Below are 9,603 nucleotides of genomic sequence, written 5' to 3' on the forward strand. Positions count from 1 at the left end.
CAAATATGTTTGACAATAGATCATGCTCCGGAGCCACAACCAATAAATAAATTAACATAATTGTCACTACACAATATTCAATAAACTGCAGACGGCCGTACATCACGTGACTGCTGGTAAAGCTGATGCATACCATTGTACGTTTCGTATGAAGGAGTTCTATTGTCAGGCTCAGCATATGTACCAATATTGTTTTCATAGACACCGTTAAACTGGTACCCACTACCAAAACCTGCTTGTTCTTTGGCAAGGTGCCCGTTTACGTCTGTTGATGCCTCTTCTTCGTATTTTGTACGTTTGACAAAAGCAGTATATGGATAAGAATTATCACCGGAAGTAACAGGAAGTCCAGCGCCATACTCGGGTCCAAATGCGTCTTTCTGTTCATATTCTTCACTTTCTTTTCCCATATTATCCTCCATTTTTCGTTTGTTCCTTTTTGTGATATCAAAGTTTTGAAGATTATCTGATTCTCTGAGGGACATTTGCCACTTTTGTATTTCTGCATTCCGAAGATGCTCTGCTTGTTCCCGGTTTAATTGCAACATATCTCTGTCGTCTGCTGCGAATGATGTGGGAACTCTAGAAACAAACTGCCCATGCGCGTCTGTGTACATGTGTTCACGGATGGTGTATTGCTGTTGTTGCTGCTGTTGCTGTTGTTGTGCCATTGTAAGCATTGGGTAAGCAGGGGGAGGCGTTCCAATATCACAATTTCTAAAAAAAAAATAGAATTGCGAATTTTAAATATTGAAATTTTATAACACAGATTTACAGTTTTTTAGTAATGTCGTACTCCGTATGCCCTTCTTGTTACATGTATCAACAATTAAACTATTTTGATAGTGGATAAAATAACATACCGAACGATGTGTGAATAAGTAATCGATAAATAAATCGTCAAAACATATACATATAATGTATAACAATGTAATTTTCGGAAAGAAATATATAACAGACATAAACCATCGACAACTACTTATTTACGGTTACTGACTTACAAGTACAGACACACACAGATTTTGGCGGGGTTTCTATGTATAGGAACTTACCTGTCAAAATTGTCTCTGAATCCTTTGGCAAACGGATTGTTATCAATTTTTAACTGAGTCACCTGAAAAAATAAGAAATTACTGTAGTGGATAACATCAAACGTGTATGTTGGTTTTTAATGCTGTTAAAGGCAAATATGAAAACATGTGTTTAGTCTTTAACCATATGACATCTCAGTTTGAGAGATTGACAAGGAATAAGCAAACTCTAAATATTAAACTTTCAAAATAAATAAATGTATGGTTTTTATTTCTTTTCGGTATTGTTATCGTAGAATTCTCAACTAAAGTTTGTTTTATTTTTTTATCCTATTAATATAAAGCAGCTCAAATTTACTGAAGTAAATATGCATATGAAATTATTCTTTGAAACTTACATCTGTGTTCTGATAAGCAGTGACACCTATAAATTGTGTTTCCGGGAACGCATGCGTCATTAGATTCTTTTGGTCTCCTTGTCCTCCGCCAACTTCGATCACGTGTATACGGGGTTGATACTTGTGCATGGAGTTCAGAACAACCTGTAAAATGATGAAAAGAAATGTTATTGAATGGCAATTATAGACGTAGTTCAAACACACATAACCGCGCAACAAGGTTTTTTTTCTAAAAAAATCAAATTTCAAGAATTTCTTATTTTGTTATACAATGTCTACGTGTATCAAAGTTACATGATTATTCGTTTGATTTACAATTGCAAATAAACATAAAAATAAGAAGATGTGGTACGATTTAAAGAGACAACTCTCCACCAAAAACTCAAATGACGAAGGATTATATTTGATAAGATAATTTCAGATTTGTATATTAAGTTTTCGTTTATTTAATTTATACAGATAAGCAAATGGTACAAAACAGTAAAAGTGAACAAGAATAATCTGAATTTCAGAAATGATAAAAATTGAAAATGAGTGTCATTATTGACTTACATGTCCTCCTGGGTTGTTTTTATTGTTAGTCAGTTTCAGTTTACTGAACACTATGTCCTGCTTCATCCAGTGTGCGCCGGAACTTGGTGAATCAGGATGAAGATAAACTTTACCAGCTGAAAATAAACAAGAGTAAAAATTAACCTACATTTAATAAGAAAATTTATGAAAATATGAATAATCACAATAAAGATAAGTTGTAATAGCAAAAGATGACAATTTTGAAGAGGGTTCTTGTAAAAGTATAAGTATACAGTTCAAGATTACAATGATGTTATTAATAGACTTGTTTCATCATAGGAAAGTGGCGGGAGATATCATATGCTGATATTCCGACTTTATACATGATTAATATAGTTAGACGGCTCCGTAGAACCGAGTTCAGAGGTGAATTGTAAAAATATTTTTTGGGAAATAATGTTTCAACATACATAACACATTTTTTAAATGTTTGTGCATTTTTTTTTTATGTTTTTGCATCAGCATGTACGTAATACAATACACCATAGCCACACAGCATTAAAACCGAATATATCAACAATGGGCAGGTGAATAAAATCCATGTTACATTTTCTATAATTATTTTCCCTTTCTATTGTTGACGTTCGCTTATTTAACTGTAATTAAGCACGGAAACATGACCATACCACTTAAAACGGCTTGGAATTGTCCACCTTTTAATAACGCCAACTATAGCAAGCAATACGGCACCCATTGTGAACGTCGCTGGGAATTACGATAAAGTAGCCACCGTAATTGATGGCTAATTTGCCATTTGTAAAAAAATTGGATAATACAACTAGGATATTAAAGGTCTCTGATCGAAAGGAATAGCATAAACAATCAATATAATAGTAACAGGTGAATTATTAATCCAACGGTAATTTGGCTCCGTGGATTATTATATAGAAATTATTGTTACGGATTATAATAGATTGAGGCTTAATTACCCATCGTTTAGGTTGACAATTAGTTCGGATGTACAAAGATTTACTCGATTATTGAATTGTAAAATGATATTTTTTTTTATTTCATTTGGATCAAGAAATGAGATACATGTATCTGGTTCTATTGAGACATGTTCTAGCCAGAGTTATATACAGTCATAAGTCATGGACAGATCTATGTAGAAAGAAGACATGTTTTTTGATTAAATAGGTTCGAATTGCAGAGAATAAAATACAATTAGAAGCTAACGCCCTAACGCGAACGATAAAGGAAAGGACGGTTATGTAAATGAAATAAAATGGTATTAATTGATTAAATATTTGAATACAAATAAATTTACACAATAAAAAGCTTTGTATAAAGCTCTCGAGAGTTTATTTTTGTACCGTAAAAAAATAATTATACAAGTTAACAATTAAGGGATACATTTTGTATTTTATTTTGACCTTTTGCTCTTGAAAAACTTAGATTATTTTGGTGGTGGTTGTTGATATATGTAATTTACTGTATATTTATATTTATGTATTTAATGTATTACATAATATTTTTCTAAATGAAATAAATTGCATGTAAACCAAATGTTTGAGAAAGTCAATATTAAAAATTCTATATTCATTTAACACATTCAAAAACTGTTTAAGTTAAATAACTTTACATAAGAAAAAAATGAGGTGATAAAAACAAAGAGTCAATCGATTGTGTATGAAAGGGTATTCAACACGTGCCTGTTTACTGATAAATTGTCAGTTTTCGTAAAGGAAAACAAAATAACGTCACGCGGGAATAGATCAAATACGTCCATTACAACTGATATATTCACAATTTTCGTCAAAGAAAAAAGAAAACTACGACACGCGAAAAAAACTTTTCATTTTCACTGTTAGAATAATAGTTTTCTTTTAGGAAAAAATACGTCACGCGAGAAAAATCAAGTTCAAACCTCCTCAATAAAAAACTAACAATGTTTTGCAGAAGAAAAACAACTGAATCCTTGACACGAAAAAAAGATCCATTTCGTGTAAATTCACTGCTAAATTAACAGTGTAATAGAGAAAAATAAACAAATACGTCACGAGGGGAAATCAATTATGTGTCTGTTAACAGATCCGAGAATTAACAGTTATCTTAAGGGAAAACAAAATACATCTCCAGGAGAAAAGATCAAATTATCTTAATAACATTTAAGAAAAGATTTCATTTCAAAGAGCTTTCATTTTAATCACAAATCGTTCACCGGTATTAAGACTTTCTTTTTATTAAATTTTCTATAATTGTTTAATAAACACCACATTACACGTTGCAACTGGTTTCCTTCAGCCAATCTTTGTACTATTCGAGCTATATTTTATCAAAATTTAAATTATTAGACCTAGGGTTTAACTACACCTAACAATACAACTGACTGCTTCTAGATATCTTTTGTTGTTTTGTCGTTGGGTTGCTAACGTTTCATCTTATTCATGTATCTTTTTGATGCGAATCATATTCTTATACCATCACATGTGTGAACCTTTGTTTCCGATGTACATGTAACTATCTGCTTATTCCTTGAAAGCTTTTGAAACAGACTAGGGAGGGAATTTCTTGTACAGGTCTATAACCTAACAACTAAATAATAAATTCCTTTAAAAGGGTGCAAGTATAACATTTTTTGTTTGTTTTTGCCATCAAAGATAAAAACAACTTTTTTGTGCATTTGGAATAACGCATTACATCATTTTGAGTAGAACAACATATTGTGTCCATGCGGCAGAAAACATAGTCCATGGAAAAACAAATTACAGAAATAAATACTTACTTTGTGGTACAGGTTCAGCTTGTCCACATGGCACCCATTTTCCACCTTGGAACTTCCAGTGATGTGGATCAGCTAAAATCATATCCACAAATACATTGTACTGTTTGTGTGGATCTAATCCGGTCAGACTATATTGTAGTGTAGGGAACATTCGTCTGAAAAAATACAAACAAATTATAAATAATCAACTTCAGACTCTTGATATTTTGAAGGAACAAAACATTTTTTTTATAGATATATTGATTGTTTATTGCTTAATGTTCAGTGGCAAAATTTTCAAGCATGTTCAGGACAACGTTTTAAATATATACATATAAACAGCTTGAAATGCATAATACGTATTGTTGTACATTTGTATTTTGTTAGTTTGGAGGTCTGCTGTCCATATTACATAACTTTTGATGACAGTTTGAGTGTCTGTTGATATTTTACTGCCCGACGACAAAAAAAAACAAAACAAACAAACAAAAAAAAAAACCAAAAAAAGACAGGATTAAATGATAGTTGTAAAATATTGCCACTTTCAGAGTTAACGATCTATAAATTAAGTCCGAACGATGGCTACAAATAGGCATGATTTGGAGAAGAAGAAAAAAACAACAGAAGGACTCTTCCTACATTATGGATGCAACTCTTTACACATACAAGCCTTTTTGAATTTACGTTCTATAAAATTTCCTCATCCAAGCCATTTATTTAAAGGTCTGTGATGCCCGTATGACTTTAATAAGATATTGAATCTGCTCAACGAAGATTTTTTGTGTCAACAATAACATTGTCGAAAATTTGTATTTCCAATAATATTTATTTTATATTAATTTTATTTAGATTAACAGTAAAATAAAACAACAAAATGCTTAGATTAAAGAATGAGCGCATGAAAACATAACTATATATAAAAAAAACACTCACAGAAATAAAAATAAATAAATAAAAGACAAATAATCAATAGTTCAGTTCATAATTTTAGTGTACACAAATGTTTATGTTACTTTTAGCTACTATAAATAAACCTCTATGTTATTAATGTTTATCGAAAAGATCAAAAGTCATCATGATCTATTTCAAATAAAAATTAAGAGTCATTGATTCAAACTATTCATACATATATTCAATAAGGATTATCAATAGGGATTATCAAAAGGGATTATCACTCTAAATCTGCAGAGAAAGCGGAATCATAAATATGATAATTTGTTTTCGCACTTAAAATAGTCTGTGTTTTGACAGAACTTAACAAAATCACACTACCTTGTGTATATATCAAAAGTTTGTGTGTTCAAAGACATAATAACCCCATTTGTTTATTTACTTCTATTGAATGAACATTTTTCTGTTTTTTGTATAAACAAAAATATTTAAAAAATAAAAGTATAACAAATGATTCGCGTGACTATATTTAAAAAAAAATATATAATTATTTCGCGGCAATTTATTTTGTTTGCGTTCCTTGGTAAACTAGATTGCTTTTATCGATGAGATCAGAATTTATCGCAAACTTTAAATATTATGATTTATTTATTTTCGCAGATGCATGTTTATTCTAGAACTGTTTTTTTTTTAAAACTTAATGAAAGCAATTTTCGTATAAAAAATAAGCGGAAAATGCATAGGCATTAAAAATGTACTGTCATGGCTTTGAATAATTATTAATCACCCGTACCCTCATTTATATATATCAAATGCAAAACGCAGTGGGGAATTGTTTAATTGATTTTTGATCACTGAACCGTCTATAGATAATATCTAGCGGCAAATATTACATTCAGGCTATTGCAATCTTGAATTTTTTTTTTAAATCTTACGCAGTTTAGAAAAAACATTCGTGTAAACGAATAACTACTTTTACCCGATGCGTAAAATATATTGTGTTAGTTTAACCATTTATTGGAAATAATTAAATAATTTAATAAATAGGAGAATGAATTGAGAAATTTCTCCGTAAAGTATTTTTTTTCTTTTTAAATGCGGCAATATGTCCAAAATACGTATTTTTATATGGCCTTCCAAATACCGTTTTGATCCCTAACATCACTGAAGAGACATTTATTGTCTAAATCCGGATCTGGTGTACTAAAAAAGTATTGACACCGTATGTTTGTGGCATAACATCGTGGCCACAAGTTTTTTTTTCTGTTTAGTATCAAATTTATATTAAGATCCATTTTGTAACATCTTGTGATCAATTTTATTTGGCAATCGCCAATTGCAGTTAGCAAGGTTAAAGAACATCAGTTGTTCGACCTGTTAGTCAAATGCGTTTTGTTAAAATATAATTCTTCACTTCTTTAGTCTTTTGGAAAATGTTGTTTGTGCTGTATTTAGACCTTTCTACAACGAAATTTGTTTAACATGCACACGTATAAAAATTGCGGCTTTTATCCAACGCAATCATAGGTTTATATATATAGTAAATCCACGTGTACATTTGACAAAGATAATTTACAAACTATCTTAAACAATAAAACTTCAAAAAGCGTAATTAAAAATATTTTAAGTACAAAGGTTACGCAATTTGTAAATAGTGATGTCAAATGGTTTTGTTAGATACATTCATATCAATTGAAAGCATTTTTTTTGTTTAGTATGAGCAACATTACTAAACAACAAACTTTTAATTGAACAATTCTATAAACTAGGAGCATAAAATCTTTCAATTCGTTTTAGGTTTTTTTAGAGAAAAAAAAAACATGTATAAGGTAATCAATAGTCTTATTTTCAGTATTAAGCGGGGAAATGTGAACTACAATACGATATTTACTTTCATAAATTGAAATATAATTGGATAAGCTAATATAATTTTAGAGAACAAATTCGAATTTTCTTATTTCTTCATAACAGGCCAACGAACCAAAAAATTATATTGAGATAGCACGGAAAACAGATATAACAATTTCGGAGATATTTATCATTGTTGAATAAACAATAAACTTAATAACTATGTCCTTAATTTCTTAAACTATGTTGTGTATTTGTTCGTCGATTAAAATTCCAATATATGAGCGGAAAGATTTTGGGCGTCATTTCTAACTTCTTGCTCAAAAACTTAAAAATAAAATGTAAATTTATTTACAAGTAAAACTTCACAGAACTAATCCTTTCTATTGGTTTGATATTGAAACATCTTGTTATATACGTTGTATTCACTGCCGAAGTTCCCGCCATCGTAATTTTAACTTTTTGATTATAAGCTAAATAGTGTTCTCTACATTTGAAATATCGTTTTAAGAGAACTAATAAAAATGCGGATAAAATTTTAAAAATCACATAATTATATCAACACTATTTGATTTCGAGGTTTCTTCTTTTTATTTGACACCATTTTTCTCATTCATAGTTTCTAAATAAATAAATATATATTCATTTTCTTAGTTCCCACAGTTCTTCAACTTCTCAAGTCTAAATTATTTATTACTCTCCAAAAACCTCAAATATGAAGAGAATCGATAAATATTTAAGAAATTGAGTTTGACAAAACAATTCCAAGGAAATAAAGAAAACTTAAATAAAGGTAATTACCTTCCTTGTTTAGTGATGATCATCTCTGTCGTGTGTTGATGAAACTTTACCCAGAGTTCTCTGTTGCACAGGTACACACAAACCTGCCGCTGTGGTGGCATCTGTTGGGGTGGCGAGAGACACGACATGTTCTGTATGGACGGCGGCATGCCACCACACTGAGTTGGAGGCGAGGCAGGATCATAGCTTTGAGGAGGAGGGTAGTAAGGAACGGTTTCGTACCCAGAATATTGCTGATATTGATGATGCAGTTCCGGCTGTTGCTGTTGTTGTTGGTATTGAGGAGGATACTCCATCGCGGCTGTTTTCTGCATGTGCTCCATATTAGCAGGTTGTAAAGAGATAAAACTTGGTCCATCACTGCCCCCTGGCGACGAGTATCCTCCGTCGGAACTTGCGTGATCTTCATTTCCCTCTTCTGAAGATTTTTCCGGTGAGATATGAACATATGGCGCTGATCGTCTGTCTTGTTGCTGTTTAGCTGTTTCTGGAGAGTTATACTCACAGTAATAACCCTTAAGATTTCTCTCGGCGTATTGCTCATTCAAACAAGCCACTAAATCATTGTTATGTTGAAAATTCTCAGTACTACTTCTCTCGGAAAAGTGAGGAAAATTCGCTGAATTGTCAACCTCACAGTTTAAATCGCTATTCTGTTGCATGTTTATTTATTTCGTTATCAAATTATAGAATTTGACAAAAAGAGGTCTATCGCATTAACCAAAAGTGTGAAACAATATATCGCACCTATTTTCGGTAAAAAGTGTTCAAGTGAGAATTAGCCGTATAGTTAATCGTATTAGAGAGCCGTACAATAAACCTAGCATTGGTTATCACGAATTTCTAACCAAACAAGAATATTTCAATATAACTTCTATTATTTCACAAATTTACCTACATCGAAGACTAAAAGCCGTGAATCACAAAGGACTTGCACAATAGATATAGAAAAATGACCACAAAAAGTTATTATAAAACATAGTTCACTAATGAAACTCGCGATCTGATTGGTCAGTTTCTAATGATTGACAATACGGGTATCTGACAGGTGAACTTTACATGTGTGATCAACAGTGGTCAGCGGTCTTGGCAGTCAGCTTGGCTAGTTTAGTCATCTTTTGGTCAGTTAATTATCGAAAATGATTGAACAAAACTTTAAATTTTATTGTTAATCTATCTGACATCTACGTTTTTTTTAAAGGGGAGATTAATTATGAAATAATCTTAATTTGTCACTTTCCCTATCAAAAGAGTTTACTGTTACAGTAAAATTGGCGTGGATTATTTATCTTATGACAATCACGAGAAAAAATGAAGGTTTCACGAAATAAAATTTTCATATTTTCATCCCATTTCC

The 9,603-nt window shown here is 31.1% G+C and overlaps 1 protein-coding gene across 1 annotated transcript; it reads right to left on the reverse strand.

Annotated features, from left to right (window-relative positions):
- On the reverse strand, window positions 1–9,199 carry LOC143053451 (uncharacterized). Its single transcript, XM_076226238.1, has 6 exons — window positions 8,247–9,199; window positions 4,728–4,882; window positions 1,982–2,097; window positions 1,430–1,573; window positions 1,053–1,114; window positions 1–717 (listed from the first exon to the last, which is right to left on the reverse strand). The coding sequence occupies exons 1-6, from the start codon at window positions 8,906–8,908 to the stop codon at window positions 78–80; spliced, it is 1,779 nt and encodes a 592-aa protein (XP_076082353.1). The 5' UTR covers window positions 8,909–9,199; the 3' UTR covers window positions 1–77.
- Window positions 9,200–9,603: the final 404 nt, after the last annotated feature.

Source organism: Mytilus galloprovincialis, chromosome 12 (assembly GCF_965363235.1).
Source record: "Mytilus galloprovincialis chromosome 12, xbMytGall1.hap1.1, whole genome shotgun sequence".
Classification (NCBI taxonomy): domain Eukaryota; kingdom Metazoa; phylum Mollusca; class Bivalvia; order Mytilida; family Mytilidae; genus Mytilus; species Mytilus galloprovincialis.

Bases quoted from the DNA above. Each gene is read 5' to 3' on its own strand.
- LOC143053451 (XM_076226238.1), bottom strand. From the start codon at position 8,908: ATGCAACAGAATAGCGATTTAAACTGTGAGGTTGACAATTCAGCGAAT. The intron at 1,574-1,981 runs GTAAGTCAATAA...ATCATTTTACAG, and splicing joins AAAACAACCCAGGAGGACAT to GTTGTTCTGAACTCCATGCA. The intron at 1,115-1,429 runs GTAAGTTTCAAA...TTATTTTTTCAG, and splicing joins CTGCTTATCAGAACACAGAT to GTGACTCAGTTAAAAATTGA.